Source organism: Mesitornis unicolor, unplaced genomic scaffold, assembly GCF_000695765.1.
Source record: "Mesitornis unicolor isolate BGI_N332 unplaced genomic scaffold, ASM69576v1 scaffold8270, whole genome shotgun sequence".
NCBI lineage: Eukaryota > Metazoa > Chordata > Aves > Mesitornithiformes > Mesitornithidae > Mesitornis > Mesitornis unicolor.
The window spans coordinates 62,541-87,679 of NW_010156239.1; the positions used below are offsets into that span (position 1 = coordinate 62,541).

The following is a 25,139-nucleotide window of genomic DNA, read 5'->3' on the forward strand; positions in this document are numbered from 1 at the left end:
GAGCAGGCGCTGAATAAATCTCAAGCCATCAGCAAGAGCGAACAGAAATATTTAGATAGGGCAGGGAGGGCCAGCTCACTCGTGGAGATGTACATATACCATCTCTGTGCTCTCCAATGTCCCAACACTGAGGTGTTTCGTAGTTTAAAAAGCATGTGCCTTCCATTTTTATTCATACAAATTATTTTGCTGGAAAATCTATAATGTGTATTACCTATATGTGGTGACATAAAATGGTAACATTAACTGAAATGTGCACTTTAAATTTAAGCTTAACTTTAGACATAAAAATAAGTTCTCACTTCAAAATTTAGTACGTGTTCAAGCAGTCTGGTTTTCAAGAAATGCAGAGCACCTGCATTTCAAAAAGCCAAAGTTGGCACCCAAGCACCTAGAAACTAAAACCCACAAGTTTCACTTTAAAACACTGGGTTTAGGAGTTCTAGGTTGACTGAGTTCAAGTATTTCATAGTCAAGCAGCAATCAGGTCCTACAGGAAACAATTTTACTGCACCAGCTAATTACTCCATTACTTGGCATCAACAGACTTTTCCTGAGATTTCTAAATATGCAGATAATATGGGAACTGAAAAAGGTGGGGGTGGAGAAGTACACAAAAAGTGATCTAACAGTAATACCCTGGTTTTCCCATAGCTCCATCCCAACATCAAGCCTATTGAAATATTTTACACTTTTTCTGAGCTAAACTTTCTGATTACTTTTACGATGTTGCTCATTTTGCTCTGTTCATCCTAAATTACCACTCCCTACCAAGCTGCTGCCTCCCTCTGTCAACAGCCTCAACTGAAAGGGATGGCTCAGCCTGACATAGCTGCTTTCTAAGATACATATATTTAGTGTTTATTACTACAGATACAGGAGAGAAGCACACCATACTGGAAAGAGAATTTAAAAAGAAAGCATCAGTTTAAAGGCAATACACCTGTGACAAAAGCCCATAGAATTTTTTACTTTTACACCAAAACTGGATGTGCACACGTTGTTCACAGCAAGTGAAAGCAAGTAACGGAGAAAAACACACCACGAATAGTTCTTTCGTAATGAAAACGTACACAGACCAAGTCTTTGTGTGCAGTTAATCAGTTCCAGAGCCCTTTATTTGAGTAACAGGACACCAGTTAAGAAATCTGGCCAAAATAAACTGCTTCTGCATTCTGGAAACAGCCCAGAATTATGGGCTTGGTTTGACCCCTCCATCACAAATACTTTATTACTACCCTGTCAGGCAACATCAGCTTTCACCACACAGCCACATAAATAGGCCAGAAAACCTGTGCTATAAAAGCAAGGAAGCTGAATAGGTCAGCCAGTGCAATCTCATGATTCCTGCTCCTGAAAGAAATAGAGGTGAAAGGCCATAAACCTTTTCCTTTCTGATGACATACAAAAAGATATACTAAGCCTAGATATTTAAAAGGACAAATCTAGGAAGAGAATTGACATTTCTAGCCAATACCTCTGTATCTGTTACTGCTAGGTTACTAGAAATGAAAAGGGCAATGCTAAATTATATTTTGAACATAATTTATTTTATACATTACAGGATAGTTTTGCTATTTCGTTTTTTGTGAATAGTAATTTGCTCTTCCTTACACACGGCAGCATTCATTTCAGTGCAATCCGGGACAAAATTTCAAAGGCACCATAAATATCAGTTATTAATTTTACAACTCTTCAGCTAGTAAGACAGAAGTCTTTGTTCTTCTTCCTACATGGATGCAAAGTGTGCATCTTTCAAGAGCTGGCGTGATGGCAACTACTGTCAATCAAGGAGCCATCACATTTTTTATGTCATACAGCAAGTGCACAGAGATTGCACTCAGCTAGGAAAATGACTGGATGCAGAAGCAAAGGAACAAGCTATAATGTACTGTGTCTTCAAACAAATTGCATGTTGCATGGCTGCAATAAGGATCAATAATTTCAATGCTGTATTGACAGGCTACCTTGTCTGAGAGCACATTACTCTACAATCCTTTCAGTATCTCGGAATAAAAAAATTCTCTAGACAGTTCTCCATAGTCAGTATTGTTTACTACCTCTGGATGATATTGCCATTTGCATTGTACATGCAACAGTTATCTTGCTGTTGGAAAGGAAAGACAACAGTTTAAACTATTCTTAAGCTTGAATGCCCACAAGCAGTGGTTAACACATCAAAAATGAAATGGTCCAGGTTCCTGCTTAGTGAAAGCACATCAACTATCTGCATCAGGGTTCAAAAACAGTGTGAAACAAAGGACTTTTGTTCAAAAATCAGAAAAAGAACTTGGTCTCTTGACTTCATCAATAAAAGAGATGTTCGAGGACCAAGAAATTAAAAATGTAACAAGATAAAAGAGTGCTGTAGTGGACAGTGTTAACAACATAATAATCAAGTAGAAATGACATAAGTATGTGAGACACTGACACTTCTACTGAGACCAACAGTAGATATCTTTGCAGCCTGTGTACAAACAAGATAAGCTGGGAGGAGAGTTACAGAACATAGAACTATGATAGTACCGGCAGTTTGTAGCCATCTGGACCAGTTCATGCAACGCTTCACATAGTGAGCAATAGAGAGTAGTAGCAGTAAACACTAAGTTATTCCCTGAGACATTAGGCTTCATAAAGGACAAACATGAATCCTTTTCTTACTCGTAATTGTAAAAATTGCTCTGACTCAGCAGTTTAGTGAAAAGGTTTCATAAAGAATGCCTTCTAATATAGAAACATGATAAAGATGAGCACTGAAGACACAAGAATGATGAATGACTGTACAAAGAGTAACGGTTTACTCTAAGGGAAGACCGCATGCTATGTCTCACTGAGAAAGAAGACTGAACTAGATCACATAAAGACTGTAGTGTCAGCTAAGCTCTGACAGGAAAGTGTGTTTCAAACAGTTTATGAGGTGTGCCAAGGCTGTTTAACAGCAGACATTTCTATAAACTAACAAAATGTTTAAGACATCTGGACTGGCCCCAACACCAGATTAGGATACTGGCCAATGACAGAAGGACAGGAATTCACGCTATATAATGGAAATAGTCAGATGGAGGCTACTATGCAAAAACCAAGAAATACGTAAGAATAAAGGGAAATAAATGTAGATGATAATCATCTACAGAAAATGCATAAAAAGAAAAGTTTACAAAACTGAAGGAATCAGCTTAGAGGAAGAACTTGTTAAGATATATGTGGAGATGAGGAACTTGTGCAACCAAAACAATGACCAACAACATTCAATTTCTGAGGGAAAAACACTTTTTTGGCTTTTCTACGTTGTATGGTTTCTTAAAATCTTCCCTAACTTGATGCAACAGACATTCAGCAATCTCCAATACTAGTGAAAATTACCTTCCTTTATCCTAAATCTGTGTTTCACAGAAATAATGTGCAAATACTGAAGCTCAGTATCCATTATTAAAGATCATGCTGTTTAATTTTTTAACTGGGCGGTAGATATGAGCCACTTCAGTTGTTTCCCAGACATACCAGGTATAAAATTGTAAAAAACTCTACAATCAGAAATTCTGACCAGACCAAATGCTTATAAGATGGATCAATTACTAAAGAGCCATAAGTAAAAGACCTTTATATTAGCATAACTCTTCTCTTGTTAGTCTTGAGGATATTTTAAAGAAATAACATAAAGTAACTTGGAATTTCTATTTCTGAAGAAGGACCAAAATTCAAGTAACCTTGAAAAGGAGTACCTGTTGCCATGAGAAAAGGATCAAAGCCTCTGATTGACCTCAATAATGGAAAAACGTTGGGTAAAGCTTACTACAGATAAGATATCTAGATCTGCCTAAAGAGGATCCTGAACCACTCAACACCCACAAACTACCACAGAGCAAGAAACATATTATTCAAGACTGAAATGTTACTCATTTCCCCATGAATACAGCAACTGTAAACAGGAAGGATAATAACTATCTTCCTTACATACCCATGCTTAAAACTGCTTTCACTTCTACAAAAATGCTCTTGTCATTTGGCACCACAGCAGATAACTTACTGAGATGTAAAACTGTCAGTGTTTATCTTTAGTCAAGTCTATGCTAGTGTTTCACAGTGCAAAACCAGTAGCTTTAGGTATCTAACACCATGCCAACCTTGTCAATATACATTTCTGAATGATTTAAAGTTTGCTGCATAATTAACCGACTCAGAAGACAAGGAAAAAAGCTCCCCTACTCTGTGAAAAAGCTTTTCCAACACCTCTCCTTTGAATTTACACACATTCCTAAATATAATATTTTTATAACAAAATAAACCCCTCAAAACCCAAAATGACCACCTTTAAGACATTTTAAAGTTAGTGTCATTGCACGGTTACATTCCCAGCAGACAAGTTTGTGGTTTATCAGCTTACATGACTGCTGAATTGTTTCCTCAGATCTATCCTATGATGGCATGGAAAAAAAAAAAAAAGAAGAAAGAGAAAAGGTGGTGTTTTGTTTTGTTGGGGTTTTTTTTAGCATAAGGATTGGAGAACCAGCAAGATATTGCCTAGCTCCCTGCTGTGCTCTGAAGCCAAATGATACCTGTCTAGCCTATCCCTACAGATGCTTGCCTAGAATTTCAATTTTTTGCAGTGACTGAGGTTTCAAATAACACAGCCATGATGGGTACTTAGACCATTTATCACCATTTTCAGCATACAGACAACATTCTTCACATACACGGTGAACTTTTCCTTTGTTTCCCAAACATGCTAGTATGTTTGTCTACCTTCTGGTACTTTGATTTTATTCCAGTGTAAAGGTGGATTGTTCTATTATCTGAAGTCTCTCTATGCTATGAAGAGTACATACAGGTTCCATCAAGAAACAGTAGGCTTAAGATGTGCATCAGACTGATTCACTAGGAAAGCTCTACCAATGAACTCACTTTTCATTCTTTTTATGAAATAGCATTTCTTGATCCTTTGCTAAAGGATATATGTTTTTTATTTTCTTCTGTCAGTGACAACTGCAGATTAGCAAGAACACCAACATGAAAACAATACAGGATTTTGGTATTTTTTCCCTTAGTGTGTCACCCATCACAACATTTCTCTTTAGTCTCAAGAGGGTAGAATCTATAAATAGAACTGCATTTTGTTCATGCCACTACAAGTGGAAAATGTGAATAATTAAAGAATTCTCAGCTTCAGGTAAAATGACATCAATCTTACAGAGTTTGACACTACTGAACAGCCTTGGTGAGCAGATGTGCCCTAACAAATTGCTCTGCTTCTGCACCAAAGCCAGCTCCCAATCCACAGCTGGCTACAAGTCATTAAGAAAAAAAAAAACAGAAAAGAAAAAGAAAAAAGATGGAAAACAAATAACCACTTACTAGCAGCTACACACAGTTTCTGCTTCACAGATGCCATTATTCAGGAACAATAATCTTCAGAAATTGCGTTATGAAATATACCTCCATTTACAAAAAGCTACCTAACACAGCAAAAATGAGGGATGTGTTCAGAAAAAGATGTCTTTGCAAATATCAGCCTGACCTACATATTTCAAGAAAAAATGGAAACGTTATTTCCTTTTTAATTCTGACATCTTTTGAAATTTCCAATCCATTTTTGACAGTTATAGCACCATTACCAAATGTGACAGAGACCAAATTGCAGAGACCAATTGCTGTTTTAATTGAAAAAGCAGTCCAGCTTCACTAACTCATGCCAAAATCACCTTGCTGTGTCATCTTCCATGAGGGACAACAGTTTTGAACTTGAGCATGCTACAACAGAGCCATGTGTCAAAATTTCATAGCTGAAGTTATGAAAAAAGTTTCCTTCTAAAAGAGCTATTGCAACTTCTATTCCTCAGCACCTTAATCTAAGAAATAAGATAGTTTCAAAACTGTATGATAAAAAGCCAAACCCTAATCAAAACACTGTATTACCTTTGTTTTCTGCTGCTCACTGGCATATGGAATACTTCACTGTATCTCTTTCAGTCTCTTTAAAGTTGGTGTTTTGATCTGAGAGTTTACATTTTCGTTTGAGAAGTGGTGAAACAAATGGGCACAGGCATGAAACATCCACAAAACCTGCGTGGGCTTGGTGGCCAACTGCCATCCTCCTACCAAATCTTAATTAACTGAACGCTGAACCACCAGAAATTCTGGCACAAAAGTGTATGAATCACAGATGTGGGCAGACAAAGGATTTTTAGGAAGAAAAACAACAGCAAGCAAATTGCTAACTACCTAGGGTTGGATACATACCTAAAGTAGAGTTCTCTGATGTGTGTCCAATTCTGCTGCTGTCAGCAGAAACACATCATTGAAAACTGCATTATACAATCTTAGTGCAGAATTTCCACTTAAAAATTCTTTAGTCCATTTCTGAGCTTGACGCAATCCTTTTAAGCACTTACAGGGCTTTCACCATCATGACATTCAGCATTTTGGCACATCACTACAATGGTAACAGATAACTGTTTCTCCCACATTAGAGAAACTCTGTTCCTTGGAGAGTCATTTATTTTTGTGGTTTGATGATAGTTAGATCTTTGACTACATGTCACATCTTAAAGTTACATGCCTGCGTCTCACAAAATAAGAATCCTCTACATTTTCCACTTCAACAGTTTTTCTGTAGCTCCTGATTGCACTGGACTGCTTTTCCAGAGCCAGTCCTTCTGGACTTCCTATCTGAGGCCAAGGTTTGTTCTTTGGAAGCCTGACTAGCCTGGAGTCAGCAAAAAGACACTTCCTTAAGGTGCACAGTATTAAGAGAAGGGACCCATCTCTCATTCCAAAACTACAGAAGAGGAGCTTATTGTGTGAACTAACCTAAAAGGCTTATTTGAAAGGATGTTTTATCTCATGCCTAGGATTGGTGTTAACCTATTCTCTAAGAGCATCTGCCCCCATTTTTTTGTTATTTGCCCTATCACTTCTCAAGGCCATAATTAACCTCTGTGTGTCAGTGATGACGTTGGCACGGCTCTCCAGAGGAAGATCTGTTTACCAGTCCCTATACTGTACCCATTCCAAGTGGGAGTGCATTCGTCTACGGCATCCTTCAACTGTTTGCAAAGAACCGTACAGAACCAGATGCTTCCTTCCTGGGTTTGTTTCCTAACAAAAGGTGTTGGTGACTTTGTACTACTTGTACAGCAAATAATAAACTTAGTAATCAAGTCAAGCTACAATAATCACATGCAATGCTCAACTGTATTGGGCTTTATAGATAAAATATAGCCAAAGCTTTGAGACAAGCATTGGAAAGGGCTTTCAGAATCAAGTAACCCATAATGGCACTGAGTTCCTTCTTTTCACTTACATCATTAACTTTTTAAAAAGGTATTGAAAATGTGTTCTATGCAGTGAACTGGAAATAAAGCAATGTTTTGTTTTGCTGTTTATTTTGGTTTGCGTTTTTTTGTTTTGGTTTGCTTTTTTTCCAATGTTAACTTTAAATATAGATTTTCAGGAAGTACTACTCTAAAAACAAGAAACCTTAGAAGAAGTGTTCCAGAACGTTTCAAGATTGTAATGAAATAGATTTATCAGTCTGGAAAGCAAGTCACTTTCACTGGCAGCCTGAGATCAGCTGTTCCAGGGCACAGAAAGCTTAAAAACCACAGGAGTTTCAGACTGTTGACCAACAATTGCTTTTAGATTGAAATTACTGAAGATGTTTCAAACAATATAATCTCTTCCTCAATGTGACCCAGTTTCAGGTGAAGGTTGGTTGTAAATTACTTTCAGAAAATTCTCAGGCATGGCACACAATTTCTTTTAACCAAAATAACAGAAGTCCTGTTTGGAAGTCACAGGTGACAAAAAGCATAACCAGTCAATATTACTTAACCAAAAATAAGACTCGGGTCAGAAAGAGAAGGTCTGCTACGATAATTACACGCTCAAAGAAGTTACTGATTACAAAAGTCTCAGCTAGACCAACAACATTTAACTTTTAAGTCACACTAGGATTGTCTTTCATCCTCATTTTATTTTCCCCTCAGTAGTCAGTTTATGATATGCTTTGGATTAATCTCACAAAATTTAATTGTGCCACTTTTGACATCCAAAATATTGTAGACATAACCACCATTAAAAAAAATAAATACATTTTTCAGAAACAACAGTCTACCAAGACATCTTCCCAGAGTATCAGCAAAGTTGTCATAAACTATAATAAGCAGAAAGCGTGTACATTATAACACTACAGATCTTAGTGATTTAATTTTATTATATAAACAGACGTGTATTATAAGAACTAATGTGTTCTTAAAACATGACCTCAGAATGAAGTACTTCAACTGTCAGTAAATCAGCTGGCTCAAGATAAATTGGAATATATAATTGAGAACCACTCAAGGGAAAAAAATAGGGAGAAATTACCTTAGGCAAGAAAATAAATTAAACATTAGTGAATGTATATTTAAGTAAGACATACAGATAATAGATGGGTAGCAGGGAAGGGAGAGAGAATTTTTTAGTTTAGCACTCACCTTTCAGACCGTATGAAGATACCAAGTTAAATTTAATATGGGCATTTGAAAGAACTAAGCATAGAGACTGAAAATGGAAAAACTCCACACTATAAGGCCTAATTAAATTTCTTATAAAGTTGAAAAATACAGTAGCAATTGCATAGCATATACTAAACTGGAAGATAGCAGAAAAGCAAACTCTTGAAATTCAGACACATGTTCAAAGGTATACAGTGAGAGACAGAATTTGTGACAATAATATCAAGAGAAATCACAGAGAAATCTGTGAGAACTCACTGAACTTCTGAGAGACTGATTTATGCAACTTAGCCTCAGCCTGCTTGCTGCCACATCCTAAAGTACTGCTACCCTCTGTAAACTGCAGTTGTGAAGACTGTCAGACTTAACGAGCTTTTAAGCTTAAATGCTCTTCCAAACTTGATTTTCACATTCAGTTCTTCTGAAAAAGAATGACATCTTTTTAAATGAATTATGAATTACTGAATTGCACAGATGGTGTTCAAAAAGAACCCCCAAAACCTATTATTGGCCCAGAATTAGCCCAAAGTTCAAGTTATCCTAAGAAAGACCACACAATTAAAACAGTACAACCTCTTAACCAAGATGCATACAAAGTTAGTAAGATCCAGGGTCGGAGAGAGGGAAATAATACAAGAACGTAAGGACACAAGCTGGAACACAGGAGGTTCCACTTAAATTTGAGAAGAAACTTCTCAGTCAGGGTGACAGAGCACTGGAACAGGCTGCCCAGAGAGGTTGTGGAGTCTCCTTCTCTGGAGACATTCAAAACCCGCCTGGACGCCTTCCTGTGTAACCTCATCTAGGTGTTCCTGCTCCGGCAGGGGGATTGGACTGGATGATCTTTTGAGGTCCCTTCCAATCCCTAGCATTCTGTGATTCTGTGTTCTGGGGGCAGCAGCCCTCCAATTCATGCAAATATCAGTCCATCACAAATGGATACACATCTCTCAGCTAAGAGGGCTTACGCAGTTCAAATGTATTCCACTGTCTCACAAGAAACTTTCGCAGAATTAAGACCCAAAGTTCATGGTTAACTGCAATTCATTTTTTTTTTTTTTTTAAGATGCAACACTTGTCTGTATGGATCACTCTACAACCTTTCACTGAACAAGACAACAGAGCACAATGATCATGCAGCCCCCAATTTAATTTTGGGTGTTCTTTTGAAAGCTTTACATTGAATATGGAAATTGATTTAACACAGGGCAATTCCAATGGCTTCTATATTGCTTTCCCTATTTTTTTTCACATTAATTGCTTCCACAGCAGAAGTTCAATTATTTTTAGAAGGAAAACAGGCTAGTACCAGCATTAAAGTGGAAAATCACTGTTCAGAACAGCACTGATTTTTTTTCACTAAGAAATTCCTGTCAGCTGGATTGTTTTTATACATGGCACGTCTATAAACAGTCCCTTATGAATTATTTAAATATGTTCTAAATTTCACAAGAAATTACTCCAACCTTCACCTGCAAATAACAACAAGCTCACCTAATTCTTGCTAATGACATCAAAAAAAACTTCTACTAACTTCATCAAGCAGTAGTTAAGAACTACACATTCTGCCAGTGAGTTTGCCTAAATCTACTATGATCTCAAAACACATGTGAGATTTGTAGTATATATTCACATGCAAGACAATTTCTTCAGCAACACATGGGAGGAAGACATAGTTTTTCAGTAGAAAGACGGAAGAATTAGGGTTTCTTTCTGTACCTGGCAAGTCTGAAAAAAGGAGAATGCATTCATTGAATCCATTAGCCAGAAGACGATCCCTCAGTTGTTGAAGTATTGCAACTCCAATACAGAATGGGAAGGAGGAATTTCCAAGCAGTAATGTATCCCACAAGTGAAAAATTTTGTGCAAAGGGAAGACATCTGCATGATGAGCAAGCACAATAATAAAAGCTATAAGTTAAATAAAAACATATATACACACACTCTTAAGGAATCGCCTATATCCTTTTTTACTCTCCTATCTTAGGGTTAATTATTTTTTATTTGAGAGCAAAAATGACTCAACCTTATTACACAGTTTTGTCTTCATCTGCAGTTTGATTATTCTCGAAATCACCAGCGTTTTCTTTCATTATTAATTACTGAAAAACGTGCAGGTTTTCAGATTTCAAACATACAAAATTAGGCAATTTATTTTTTTTTTTAATAGAGTGCAATTATGCATTAGGACATGCATATCAGTTTTTCCAATAGTACGATGTCATTAATGAGTTAATCAATAAGCTCAGCTACTTAAATTTCTACAAGAAAACAAGTAGAATAGACCAAAAATTCACAGAACAAAGCAAAGACAAGTAGAAAGGCCTGTTAAAAATAGCAGCATATTATATATAAAGCTGAAGGTGGCTCTTCTAAAATAAGCTATCTTTCAACCAAGTAGTTTGAACGTTTTATTGCAATTCATTGCCAAGGAAACCATCTCCTTGGTTTTCCAAAGCTGGTGATTCTCAAGAAAGTTTTAGAAGAATGGACAAGTGCAAGAATTAGTGCTTTACAGTGAAGATCTTTAGAAATCGCAATCAGGAATCTCACATTAAATTCTTTGATAGTTCATTAGAGAAATTATCCATTGGCTTTTTTCATCCTGCCATTTTCTCTTTTTTTTTTTTTTTTTTTTTTAAATTCAGAATCTGACAATGTTGACATGATAATAAAAAGAATTCCAGAGATCTTTGAGGAAAGAAGATTTTGAATTGCTTTCTAGACTTGCTTTATTAATTTTGTCCTCTTTCATTAAAAGCTCACCAAATTATAAAGCTCTTCTTGTTCCTAATATCCATGCACGAATATAATGGTAAACTAGTGCTAGTGGAATAGGAATGTGTCAGAGTGAGAAAAAAAAACTTGTATTGTTTGCCTTCAAAAAACAAACTTACTCTCTTTTTACATTATCTGAATGAGGGCAAGGGAAAGTGGTGAGATTTGGCTATGTTTTGATTTTTTCACTATTATATCTTTTTCCAGTAGATAACTGGAAACATTTGCACACTCCCTAAATACTGCATGTGTAATTAAAAAAAAAAAAAGGAAAATGCTACTTATTGGCAAATCAGGGCAGAACGTACATGACAGGCACTGTAGAGACTCAAATCACAACACACATTCCTTGCAAATGATAAGCAACCTACTAAATGATAGATATATCATACCAATTAGGAAGGCTTTAGCTAAAAAAGTGAGAAAAATTATGCTTAAGAAATACAAGAACACTTAATCAGAGAAAAATAATGCATACTCACGTGTAAACATTGTAAGAAACCAAGGAATAGCATAAAGCTGCAAAAGGGGGTGTGAGGGGAAAAGAACAAAAAAATGTTTTAATAAGAGCTGAAGTTGTCTGTGGTAATTGCCTTCTACATTAAAAATTGCCTTGCTTGGCATGAACGTAGTTAAAATGGGAAATAATTGCAGTGGCAGTACCACTATCTTAACTTTAAATCCCCTCAGAGAAGCTTTTTCCTCTCCCATGTCCCTATTCTCATCATTTTTAAATTACTGGTTTGTGAAACTCTAGTGAAAACAACAAGAAAAACAACCACCGCTCTCAGTAGACTTATGTTTGCAAAAAAAGATGAGCTAAGCATTTCTGACATCTTAAGAGTTTCTCAATTTTCACTGAAGTATTCAGTTTGTTGAAGGCAACAGAAACTATTTCCATAAAACATCAAACAGCACAGAAAGTCCCCACAAATTAGGAGTGCAAGAGCAAGACGGTCATTGTTAAATTTTATTCAGTTTCATAGATCACGTGCTCTGTTTTCCACTTCTGAAGATTTACAGTTAGACATAAAGCTTAATATATTACTTTTTAGCTCACAAAAAGTGGAAATTAGTTCTCCTATTAAGCTTTCCCTGGAAATAAGCAAATGAAAAGCAGAAAGCATAATGGATATTATGTCAATAAATTACTACTTACTCCATAAACTCTTAACTGGGTTATGGGCACTGATTAAATTATGCACACAGCTGCTGAGAAAAAAAAAACTCTCTAGCATGGCTCTCTCTAATTTTATTCCAATATCTTCATCTGAGTATCTGATATTATCTGAACCATACTGTCCATAAAACTAAAAAGCTGCGATGACCAGACTCTTCACCACTTTCAGTGTTCAGGAGGTTTTTTATAAAGGTTGGCCTTCAACCCACCAATTGATTTTAAGGATTAAAACCCAAAACAAATACATTTCTATCACCATTTTCATCTTATAATACATTCACGCTATTTCCCCGAGTATATTTTTGTCATGCTTTCAATAGATGGCTCTCTACTGAATAACAACATACCCTGCTCCCTGAAATATCCCCTACAGTGGTTGTGATCAGCTTGGAGATACATATTATGTCCACAACATTTTGAATTACATTATTTCCTTCGTATTTAAAAGCAATTACTTTCTCCTTTTCATATATTTGATTAAAATGTTTGACCAAAGCAGATCGATACGATCTCCTAATTTCACAAATACCTTTATCTTGTATGCTTCTACATGGAAATATACAAGGAAAAAAACCCACAAAATTTGTAACACTAAACAGCTTATTAAAAGGTAACCACAAGACAAAGCACTGCTTTGCTCCAAACCACTCTCACCAAACCAATCAACAGTGACATGATAAGCAGGTCAAACTTTTAAGTAGAAGATATCGGGCAAGTCTTTATTGAAGGGATTTTTCCCACTGATTTTCATAAATATAATGTTCTAAGACAAGGAGGTCTTGTTAAACCTGAAGAGGTTATAATTACTGTTAATAAGCAAACAAAGAAAAGCCACAACACTGGTGGTATTATTCCACCATGCAAGTCACATTGAAAAAACACTGACAAATGGCCCCAGATAGGCTACCAAATTCTTTCAAAGGACTGCTCTTTGAACATAGTATTAGTAAATAGTGCCCTCTAGCAATCACCGGCTGGAACAGCACTGTGCCACGCTTCGGTACTAACCGGCTGCTGTCAGAAGTGTTTTCAACCATTCATTACCGAAACCTGAAACATAATGGGGTTGTGTTTTTTTCATCGACATTTAGCTCTCCGTAGCTGGGAAGCACACCTAATGTTTAATCTGTGTAGCGTTTGAACTGCTGGAACAGCGTAAGAATAAGACATTTTAAAATAAGAGCCTGTAACAACAATACTCCATTTTTTAGAGTGAGCTTGAGATCAGCAATGCCATAATTATCCTTTTGCTCTGCTAGTAAAATAGTTCTTTCATGCGTTTAAGTAAGGACTTGGACATATGAAGAACATATCAGTCCCCTAACATCAGTTCCCATTCATACAATCTGAATAAATCCACAGGTTTTTTTTAGTTATAATTGAAATTTCTTGTCCTTAGACTTGGTTTCATTCTCCATCTTTCCATTATCCCTTGCTGAAGCTCCCTTTCCAATAGTGCTCTGCTATGACAAATTCTGCTCAGTGCCCGAGCTTGGAGATATAGTTCATTGCTTTTCAACAGGGTGAAGATTGCTTGCCCATAGTTAGATGGGCATATTTGGAGAAGAGTGCATCTCCCATTAGGTGGTCAAAGCTCTTGGAGATACTGGCCCAAATCTTGATAAAAGTCTTTTCCATGAGCTTGTTTGGAGGTTCAAGCAGGGGAACACAGCTAGAGTATACCCTTGACCAATGAACAGTATGTCTCTACTGGGGAAGGACATCCCCTTCAACTGAGCGCACAGCTTCAGGAGGGACACACATGGAGCAGTGAGGGAGGAAGGGGACATCTGCCTAGCCAGTCAGGTCAGTCAAATCACCCCTGGTGATCAATGGGGTGACAAATGTCACAGCCAGATCGCCCTCACATTATTCAAGGTGAGGCTTGATGGGGCTCTGAACAACCTGATCTAGTAACATTGTCCCTGCTCACTGCAGGGAGGTTGGACTGGATGATCTTTAAAGGTCCCTTCCAACCCAATACATTCTATGATTCCATGAGGATTTTGTTATTACCTGTTATTACTGTCTGGATTGTTTCATTATTTGACTGTTCCTTCAGAAGATGAGAGTTTTACAAGTGTCTACAGAAGACTGAGATTTCAGTTGTAAAGTCAATAGTTTTAAAGATATGTAGGCTCAGAGGATTTTGATTCTAAAGGTATTTTAAAAGGAATAGCAAGGTGAAGATGAGTGTTAATGCTTGTTCGTGGGGATGGTTGGGAGTATTTAAAAGGCATACACAAGTTTCTTGCTCTGTGATAGTCTGTAAGAATAAAGTGGCTGTCCTGTATGATCCAGGTGCACCTTATGAACATCATAAGCCAGCTACAGTGAAACTACACATGTGGTTGCAGGATGAAAATTAATTATTTAAAGTTGAAGGTTTGAGTTTTCAAAATATCAAAAATGCCAACTTTCTTGAAAAATTCTTGGTCGTTATGTTTGTATATAATACTTAAGTTTACCAAAAACTTCTTAAAATTTTTTTAAAAATCTAAGAAAGTTCACCCTTCACACCCCATAGAATTATAGAGTAGAGATCAAGGTTAAATACCAACAGTTTTGGAGAAAACAAACACAATAGGAGTAACCATTATTCTTGTAATCCTTTATAGAAGAATCCTCACCTGACTGTCTGTCATTCAATGCAGTGTGTTATTTTAAAGTGCTAAACTGTCATGTCTTCACTATTATAAAAGTAATTTACAGTTAATAAAAAAACCCCATGTATTTCACACTACTTGAATTTTTTTTTCTGATCTCTTTTCCCTGGTATCCAGTGATAGGACATTGTAGGAATGGCCCAAAGCTGCACCAGGTGAGGTTTAGACTGGACATTAGGAAGCATTTCTTTACCAAGGGGATGAAGAGAGACTGGAACTGGTTTCCTACAGAAGTGGTTGATGCCCCATGCCTGTCAGTGTTTAAGAGGTGTTTAGACAATGAATGCTTCACGTGCTTTAACTTGGTCATCCCTGAATGGGTCAGACAGCTGGACCAGATGATTGTTGTAGGTCCCTTCCAAGTGAAATAGTCTATCTACATAAAATCCTGATATTGCACCTTCACGTTCCATCTTTGAAATACACACAGATACACTTAGCTTCAGCCTATATGGTGCCTAGACAATTAACCATAGATTTAAATGCTACAGAAAGGTGCAAAAATGTTTTGCTGACTGGAGATGCAGAGAGAATGCAGATTAAGCTCAGTTGTTAACATTAGATTCTACACACATATATGCACCTACACAAACAAAATTTGAAGAACGATCACTTTCCTCACAATACAAAAACACCAGTAAGAAACTCCATCCCCAGATTCACCACTAGGCAATCATGTAACAGAACAAACAGTGATACAGCACTTCCATTGCAGGATTTTTAATTCTCAGTTAGATGAAGCCTTATTTCTGACATCTCCTGCATATTGCCAAAACCAAGCTAAGGCATCTACCTATGACAACAGCTCCAGCACGATGATACTAAGTAACTGCAGCCAGATTTTGTCATCTCTGTTAATGGCCAGCTGACAACTGTGTCTAGCTTCCACAACTTGCAGCTGAAAGCTCTTTAGAATAATTTATGGCTACAGTTACCCTTTTAATAATGTAGCACATTTCCTTGTTTTTATTCAGATGTAAATGGTCTGCTGTTTATGTCAGAATTATTCAGTAAAATACAGAATGTGTTATAAAACATTATATAGGGTGGGGGAGATCATAAACTTTGGGAAAGGGAGCAAAGAATGTTAAGATTCACCACATATATCCCTCCATTTACACGTAAATCACATAGCCACAGCAATGTACTTAATTCAGACACCACATCAGCTAACAACATTCACAACTATTCAAGCTTCAGCAGTGTTTGATATTCTGAGAGCTACGTGACCCAGAGCAAATGGGAAGGGTGCCAGGAAACACAATCTTTCCTGCAGCGGAGCCAGAGTTTAGGTGATGAAAGATTAATCAGGGTTTACTTTGATAGCATTAGTACTCAAGCACAAAACTCTGGTTCAGATCTCATTACTACAGTGCATATCTTTCACCTTGATGGAACCTGTACTGTCTTGTTACAGGTACAAAAATCACCTTCCTTACTCATCTGAAAGGCAGAACAACTTTTTTTTTTAATATAAATAAAAGAGGATTTAGAAAAGACAACCTCTCTTCAGACATTAGTGGTAATTTTAGAACTAGCATTTATATTCAACACAAGGGTGTTTGTTTTTTTTTAATAATCTCTGTTTTGTAATTATTTACTGCGTTACCTAATCATCTCCAGACTGCAATACCTAGAGACAAGGCTCACATTTGACTATGTGCTGTCCAATGACTAGCACAACACAAAAAGTATAACAAAACAAGTGATTTTAAACAATTCCATCTGACTCACACCTTGAAAGTTTTCAGTGGAGAATTATAACTGTATAAGCAGACACTAGGAGCTGCTGAAAGATCAGCTAACAGAGCGCCCATGTAGGTTAGCTGCAGAAACGAGGACCTGTGAGATGATCAGGGAAGTTACATCTCTACCTTTTCAGTGGGAACTAGTACCCTGGACCAAATACACAGAGGAATTGCTTTGGTCATCCACAGCCTTTAACAAACAAATGTCAAATGCATTCATACAGTGATGCTGCAAAATTGATTCTCCCTCAGGAACTTAAATATTGCTGTCACCCATGCCCTTTATCCCCCCCGATAGTTAGGCTTTCTACATATGAATGTTCTTCCCTCTCCTCAGCTTCCCTTCATGTTCCTCCCACTCACCCTCTTCGGATATGGGTCATCAGCAATACATACGGCCTTCTCAAATATCTGTTTATAATGCAATCCACTGGCTCTCTCTTCTGCTCATTTTAATGCTACAGTCTCTTTTCAATTTATAGCATTCATAAACAACATTATTACATTAAAAACACTTCTATAAATGAAAGCATTTATTTGTTTTTCCATTAACATCTTTGTAAATAATGATAAAAAGTATCTGCTGGTCCCACACACAAATTCACCCAGGAATTTTGTACAACCAATGACTTTCAGAGGCTTGGCCTTGCTGCATCAGGGTAAAGCATTTCCTAATAAGTATAAGGCTTTTCTGATAAAAGCAGCTTTATATTGTTTATAGAAAAAATGTATTAAAATTTCTTATTTATGTAATCTATATTTCTACATCAACATCTTCTGACTTCAGTTTCCTTCTTCTTTTGACCTCAGTCATCCTCTATTCTTACTTGTAATTACCAAATTTCTAAATGTCAAATATATCATGACATAGACAGTATCAATTAAGAGATGTCTCTCTATAGTCTTGCCTAAATTTACTTTTCAGAAACATCAGCCATAAACTTTGATAATGCTCTAAAACATGATCTTGGCTTTCTGGACTATGCACACCTCTAAACAAAGGAGGAAAGCTTCACTATTTACAGAGATGGCTAAAAGTGAGACTCTACAGAAGGCCTTGTTTTGCTTTGTCCAACGTACCTGTCCCTCTCTACTAGATTTTGTCTGTGTTCTCAGTTTTCATTTTCCTCCATCTTACAGACTTCTTCCAATGAAAGCATAAAACTTAGGCATTAGTTATGCACTTGTCTAATGGTTTTTGACAGACTCCAATAAATGACTGATAACCATTAGCCAAGGTCTGGCACATCTACAGATGAACAATCACTTGCACACACTTTCTGTATTGCTTGCAAACTGATGTGTCTTTTGTGTTAACTAATGGCATTTAACCAGTTTGCAGAAATTTTGCTATTAATCATCTATGGCCACTTTAATTTTTGTATATTAATCCACACTTAAAAAATAAAATTATATACATCTTAAAAGACTGATCTGTAAGTTAATAATAACTGACTAGTAGTAATTTTATTATTTACCATGCCAACAGAATGGGAATGACTGATGTATGTAAAACAACAAGCAAAACTATGCCATTTTATCAGCATACTCAGAAAGGTCTATTAATATGCAAGTTTTATTTCTGTCAAACTGCTACTGAAATAGCCTGGAAAGGTATATCATCCTAGTTGCTCTCACTTTCCATTTTTCACTTCCTTTGAATAATATTTACAAGAACCTTTAGCACTTACATCTGGAATAAAACCAATTTCATTAAGGTGGTTACTCAACTCTGGATCATGGAATGCAATCATCTGGGAAAACACCGTCAGGTATTCTGAAATGATAAGCAAATTCAAGACCATCGTCAAAAAACAGAAGCCACCACATGTTGCAAGCTCACACCAGAGCTCCAGAAAATGAAGAATACTATGGTTTTTTTAAAACCTACAATAAAACAGCAAGGGAATATCACTGCTGTCCTCCTTGTAACCCTTCTACTCAATACAGAGGAAGAAATGTTCCATTTCTCTTCCTTAGTATTCTTCAATTCAGATTTTCAAAAATGGTTTACTTGCTTCATAGTTAATGTTCAACATGCAAAGTTAAAGTCTTTTCAGTATGAGTATGAGCCATAAGATATTGATGGAAGTGAATTAGAACAAGGCTGTTCCAAGCATTTTTAAGGCCCAAACTATTTTAGTGATACACAAAGTTTATACTCTTTATACTACTTACAAATTATATTCTGTGTGGTTTCTTTTCTACAAAGTCAAATTTTGTAGTCCAGAAGCGAGGTGTTAAGGCAATGGGTCTTTAGGGTTGCCATTTCCATGACGAGTATTATCTTAATTTGTGGGTTTTTTGATGAGATATTTTACTACATCTTCAGTGCAGCACATCAGTCTGATGGGCACAATTTCATTAAGTAGTCTAATTTTAATTGGAAGAGAAGCAGACAGCAGAACACAGACACTAACAGATTTTTCTCTCTCTCTCTTTCTCTGTTCTGCCCCTCTCCCAATTTCATCCGTATTGTCACATGCTTTGTTAGAAGTAAGATGAAGAGGCAATAACATTGCAATTTCCTAACAGATGGCAATTCCTTCTCCTCCACACTCCCAATAAGAGAGTAATTAGGGCTCAGACAGCTAGTTGAGGGGATAAAGAGAGACAGAGAATGTGAACCCTGCTCCTAGATCAGAACATGCCAACATCTCAAGCCCCTACTCAAGACTACTGTTGCCAAATACAAGCCCCTAAACACCAAGTACACACAGCTCCGCAAATCAGCCATCCAGAGCTGCCGCTGCTTCCTTTAAAGCCTGTTGTAAGGACCAGAAGCCTACTACCGTCTCTCTTGTGGAAAGCAAGTACCTCCCTGTTACTCAGTTTGTCTTCACCCCTGAAGTGGCAAAATTAAATTCCAATTGCACTACTGAGAAGCACAGAACTGGCTCTGCTGGGATAATTTCACACAGACACCTTTATTTAATAATAGAAGTGGGTCCGAACATTCAGTTGTCTATAGACTCCTCTCTTACTTAAATCTTGATTATCTGCACTCAAGTTACCTCCTCTCAGGTTAAGCCAGCAAGTCAGGAACAATCACTCCGTAAAATAATTCTATTTGGACTAGAAAAAGTAAAAGCTGATTCTGCCTCAGGAGGACTGATAAACAATGCTCTCACTGTAAGAACACAAGGGAAACAAGCCACAGTCCTAGTGCAAATTATACCTGAAAGGATGTCAAATTCTCCAAGGTAAGTGGCAACAAAAATTAAGACCTCCTGAGCCCACTTCAGAATTTCACAACTTTTGCTGCAAGCTGCAAAGACAAAGCCACAGCACGCTAAATCTCTTAGGAGGTTTCTGGCATCTCACGAATACCAACCTCTTCCCTCTGACACTGCATCTCTCTCATGCCACAGATACTCTCCCAGCACCCAGATGGGGAGTTAAGTTGGTAAACAGACCCACGCTGAGTTTTGTGTCACCAAGGCCAGATTGCTTTGGAGCTGCTCACGTATCTCAGGTTTTCTCAGTTTCAAGCCAGTTATTCTTACCCATATGCCTACAGTGTTAGGGAGATAAATGAATCCATGCCTTAAATACCTACAACACTACATGATAAAATTTTAAATATGGTGTGTCTTACATCAGTTTTATTTCATGAAACTGTCAGTAATCATAAGTCAGGTATAGCAAACCAGTTATCCTACACACTCCTATATATTCAGCTGTATGCTGATGAAAATAATTCACAATTAGCTTCCCTGAAGAACATTTATTGTAAAAATGAAGATTCATGCCCACGATGGTTCTCTACAGATGTAGTACAGGTTGATAAATACCACCTCTATTTGACCAGCCAGTCCCATGAAATATAATTACCGTGTGGGATTACACAGTTAATTAAGGGTCTATTGAAAACACACAAATCTTCACAAAGACGTATCACTTAGGCCCAGCCAATTGCTGCTGGTTGGAATTTTATTATATGAATTTTTGTTTTACATAATTAGGCATTCCATACCCAAACCCCTTTAACTACACTTGCTTCCTATTTTATGTAAAGAAATTACCTAATCTGGTAAGCATAGAAAAAGCACCTGTCTTCAGCACCTTTCATCAGGTGTCCACACCTCCAGGGAACACACAAAGAAGCTAAGATGCTAAAATTGCAGTAAGCAGTTAAAGGATACATTCTTAACACTTTCTTCCAATGCAATAAAGAGAGGGAAATTTTCCTTTAAAACTGTATTTACACATTGGTGTTTACCATATGACCCTAGAAAGGATTAAATCAGAATACTGAAAGAATCCTAAAAGGTCCAGTGTCTCTGAGTCCTTGATGACGTCAGATGTTGCACAGGATCTCAGGAACGCCTACACTACTTTGGATCACAGAATCAAACTGACCTAGATTTTTAAATTTGGCTGATACATATTTTTGTATTGGGGGTTGTGTGTTCAGTTGTTTTTTTTTCTCCTGCCTGAATCTTTACCCACCTATTTTGTTCATATTTTGCTCGCACAGCTGTTGTTCTTATATATCTAAAATACAACTTTTGAAAGAAAGTTATTCCTACAGTATGATTCTAATTGTGTTCCAATTTCACTATCACTTGAAAAAGTGTACTTATATATCCAGAAATAATTCTACTTCTCTTAGAACTACAAAAAATAAAGGGATTGATTTACCTTGAATAACATGGGAATTATCCTTCAGAAAGAAGTTATACAAATACTTGGGTATAAAAGCAGACATGCAGGCATACGCAAGAGCTGAAAGAATTAGAAAAATATATGCAACCTCAGAGGCAGAAACATAAGTACACCTAAAAAAGTTCATTATTAATTAGATAATAAGCACAAATAATTATACCAATCTATACACAAAAACTACTGTAAAACACATAAAAGGGCACCATTCCTCATTACGGAATTTTAAAAGCTCCTAGAAACATCTCCCTTATGTCACTGAGTAATCAACAGAAAGCTTGCTGGACCTGATCTGCTCCTAGTTTATTTCCATACTTCTCAGCCACAACATAATGAGATGATGTTTGAAAGGCCATGGCGATGTTTGTATCAAAAAAGTGAAGATCCTCGATGAATGAAATTTTATAAGACTCAGTTTCAGACAACTGCACTGTTGCAGTCTTCTGGGTTTTCTTCTATAAAACATACACCCAGTTTATGCCCCAATCAGACTCACATCTCATCTCTTACTTCAGCTCAGTGACTAAAGAATCCAGAATTAAAAAAAAAAAAACCAGAGTGGAATGCAATTACAAATACTGTCAAAAAGATGGACAAAAACCTCTCAAATTTTTTAGTGGCTCCTCATACATACCAAACAGAGATCAGAGGGTAAAAGCTTAAGTGTTTATCATCTTGATTAATTCCTGGGAACTTGGCTGAGAGACAGTCTATTGTAATACAATTCTTACCCATGGTGCTAGACAGCAGATATTAAAAAGATATGCGGGTTTGTCATAAATTGTCCAAAGACAATAAATATAACTTGGGAAGTTTCTAAGCAAAACATCAGATTTACAGCAAATACGACATAGGATCTAAATGAATTATAAATTAATTCTGTTTTACAACTTTCTAGCACTGGAACCACTTTAAATACTTGAGCCAAATGAGTACAATTAAGCTTGTAAATCAGAACACAAAATTCTACATATTTCACTATCATATTTTGCTACAAGGAGAACAGGTTCTAAAATCAAACTGTACAGGAACATGTCCAAGAGCAAGAAAAATCTGATGAAGTATTTAAATTAGTATGCACAGCAGGCATAATAGGGTCGTCCTAAGAAACTAGTTTTTCCACACAGAGGCCTTATATAAAGAAAGCCAGGTGCAAGAGAACAGAAAATTGGACTAGACCTATTCTGAACAAATCACATTCTAAGAAGATAAAAGGCCACATAACCAAAGCTGGTCTGACAAGCTTTTAGGCATTTAAAACCGTCAGCTTTGCTGTATAAACCTAGTCTGACAGATTAACAGGTTAACAAATAACACATTCACACTAAACAAGGCTGAACTACAGCTTCACTGAAAAAGACTAGACTACTAGACTGCTAGAGAAGCATTTCTTGCTTTTATATAATCAAGGTTATTTGTGCTTTCTATTATGAATTAATTACTGTACTTGGCGGTAAACACAGTGTTTGAATCTCTGCTTGAAGAGCAGTACACCACGTACACTTTCCAAAAACCAACCATAACTTTTGACTTGTGGCAACAAGAGCTTTAAAATTCCTTTGTAGCTACAGAAAGTTCCCATCGATAAGCGGGTGCACACATATCTGCTGACAACTACGTACAGATGACAGACTGTGCTTCCCCTTCACTCTCAGCAGAAAAAGGTACTCACCTTCATTATTGAAATTCAAGTACAGAAATGGTGCACAAAGAGAGTCAAGACCTAAAGAGAGCAGAGCCATGAAGAAACGGCATAAAGAGCTCATTTGCTGTAATGCACAATATAAATTCATTAATTCATCATGAAAACTTGCATACTTGATACTGATTATAACTCTGCAATGTCTGGCTTCACATGTAATGCTGAGAATAACTGTGAAATCAATGCATGAAAAAAGGAGGATTTCAAATTGTTGAACTATAATGCTCAAGTGATTATTCTGTCGAGGCTTCCAAGTAAAGCAATTTATAAACCCAAGAACTCACTCAGTAACTTCTACAGTTTTACTTTGGAAATGAAAATTAAGCAACAGATTTTCTTTTTTTTAATTTTTTTTTTTTAAATAAAATGAATGAAACTTAAGGAGAATAAATATAAGAGAGTGGTCAATTCTTCATTAAAAAAAATACAAATTATTAGGATCTTCAAAAGAAATAGAAAGGAAAGCACTCAAAAAAATGGTTACATTTCAGGGAGAGGAGGAAGAGGTACTTTTAAGCCAGTCATAGCTTTCTAGTTAATTAACTGATCTTGCCAACTAGTCAAACTCACCTTGCCAGTACACCAAATCAGGATGGGAAACAACCCAGGCCTTCAATACACGTCTAAACTTTGCATGACCCTCTGGTGATGACAGCAATTCATCATACTGATGGCAACGAGGAATATCCACTTCAATCTGCACCACAGCCAAGTATAAAATATAAAAAGAAATCAGGATAAGTGGAGTAGTACTACAGCAATCTTGCAACAGTAGGGGTGGAAGTCAGCCAAAGAACGTAGGTCAGATGACCATCATAAACTCCATCTGCTTCCTCTCTCACTGTCAAAACCAAAACTGAAAGGGGATTCTAATTTTTAACAGGGTAGAGATTTTTTTTTCTTTTTCCAGCTTAATATTTTAAAAAGGGTTCTAACCCTTGAAAAAGGCAGAAAGTAGATTTCAGTTAGAGTTTTTTTTCCTGACCCAACTTTTGGACTAATTTCAGGTGCTAATATTACTTTGCTCCAAAGGATCACAGAATCACAGAATATTAAGAGTTGGAAGGGACCTCAAAAGATCATCCAGTCCAATTCCCCTGCCGGAGCAGGATCACCTAGACTAGGTCACACAGGAACATGTCCCGGCGGGGTTTGAATGTCTCCAGAGGAGGAGACTCCCAAACCTCTCTGGGCCACCTGTGCCAGTGCTCTGTCACCCTTACAGTGAAAAAGTTTTTCCTTATGTTCACATGGAACCTCCTATGCTCCGCCTTGTACCCATTGCCCCTTGTGCTATCACTGGCTATCACTGAGAAGAGCTTGGCTCCTTGCTCCTGACACTCGCCCTTTACATATTTAAAAACATTAATGAGGTCCCCCCTCAGCCTCTTCTTCTCCAAGCCAAAGAGACCCAGCTCCCTCAGCCACTCCTCATAAGGGAGATGCTCCACTCCCTCAATCATCTTTGTGACTCTGCGCTGGACTCTTTCAAGCAAATCAAATAATAAAATCAGAGCTCTCAGAAAGTTATACCACATTTGATGGAAAATATTTCTTCACCCAGTTGAGAGGAACAGCTGTTGCTTGTGATGTCTTATGTCTGGCAAGACTCTCTGGAGAACATAACAGCTCAAGAACCCATTTCTGTGAAGCACAGCTCACCTTACATGATGTCATGGTACTCAGCTCTATCTGGTACAAGGTACAACAGGCACAAAAAAATTTTGATAAATCCAGGACTTTTAACAATACATCAGTAATGTTGTTCACTACACCTTGCTGCTGCTACAGAAACAGTGATTCTGAAGTAAAAGAGGATTTCACTTTTCCCATGTTATAATATAATTTGAGTTAAACTACTTGTTCCTTGCCCATTTGGAGGGCTTTAAACTAGATACGAAGGGG

The 25,139-nt window shown here is 37.0% G+C and overlaps 1 protein-coding gene across 1 annotated transcript in view; it reads right to left on the reverse strand.

Moving 5' to 3' along the window:
• LOC104540644 (TBC domain-containing protein kinase-like protein) overlaps nucleotides 1–23,931 on the reverse strand; it is a gene marked incomplete at its 5' end in the record, with an annotated part of 58,002 nt that extends 34,071 nt beyond the window's left edge. The window contains 6 exons of the mRNA XM_010184540.1: nucleotides 10,215–10,376; nucleotides 11,756–11,792; nucleotides 18,559–18,644; nucleotides 21,512–21,595; nucleotides 23,205–23,255; nucleotides 23,805–23,931. Coding sequence (XP_010182842.1) covers nucleotides 10,215–10,376; nucleotides 11,756–11,792; nucleotides 18,559–18,644; nucleotides 21,512–21,595; nucleotides 23,205–23,255; nucleotides 23,805–23,931 — 547 coding nt within the window. The remainder of the gene's footprint in view (nucleotides 1–10,214; nucleotides 10,377–11,755; nucleotides 11,793–18,558; nucleotides 18,645–21,511; nucleotides 21,596–23,204; nucleotides 23,256–23,804) is intronic.
• Between the last annotated feature and the right edge of the window lie 1,208 nt (nucleotides 23,932–25,139).